General features: G+C 71.9%; 1 protein-coding gene across 1 annotated transcript in view; it reads right to left on the reverse strand.

Moving 5' to 3' along the window:
* LOC105308837 (collagen alpha-1(VI) chain-like) overlaps positions 1 to 538 on the reverse strand; it is a 5398-nt gene extending 4860 nt beyond the window's left edge. The window contains exons 1-2 of the mRNA XM_011384852.2: positions 335 to 538; positions 80 to 260 (exon numbers count right to left, since the gene is read on the reverse strand). Coding sequence (XP_011383154.2) covers positions 80 to 260; positions 335 to 496 — 343 coding nt within the window. The 5' untranslated portion in view covers positions 497 to 538. The remainder of the gene's footprint in view (positions 1 to 79; positions 261 to 334) is intronic.
* Positions 539 to 565: the final 27 nt, after the last annotated feature.

Genomic DNA, 565 nt, shown 5'->3' on the forward strand with positions numbered 1-565 from the left:
TGGCCCCGCCCCTGGCCCCGCCCCACGGGGCCGGCGCCCTGCCAGCGCCCTGCCTGCGCCCCCTGCCAGCGCCGCGCACCTATGCAGATGTGGGAGGTGATGTTCTTCAGGAAGGCGTCCTCCAGCAGCTCCGCGTAGTTCTCCTTGACCAGCGAGATGCCCGGCCGGCCCTGGGATGCCAGGCCTTGGCAGGAAATGACATTGAGCTGGTCAGAGCCCGCGACGAAGCCGAACACGTCCTTGATGCCCACGGAGACCACCTGAGGGGAGGACAGGTCAGGGCGGCCGCTGCGGACCGCCCCACGGCCCAGGGCGCGTGTGGACGTGGCCCCACCTGGATGTCGGGGCCGCAGAGCACGCTGAGCGGCGTGGTGTCCCTCTGGGTGTCCGAGCGGCCGTCGGTGATGACCAGGGCGATCCGGTTGTTCGGGGTGGGCGGCAGGAGCCGGTCCCGGGTGTACTGCAGCGCCTCGCCCGTGAACGTGCCGCCTGCCATCCACTGCAGCTTCTTGATGGCTCTGCGGGCCACCGCACAGGCTCAGCGCTGCGGGCGGGGCGGGGCGGG

This window comes from Pteropus vampyrus, unplaced genomic scaffold, assembly GCF_000151845.1.
Source record: "Pteropus vampyrus isolate Shadow unplaced genomic scaffold, Pvam_2.0 Scaffold632, whole genome shotgun sequence".
Lineage (NCBI taxonomy): Eukaryota > Metazoa > Chordata > Mammalia > Chiroptera > Pteropodidae > Pteropus > Pteropus vampyrus.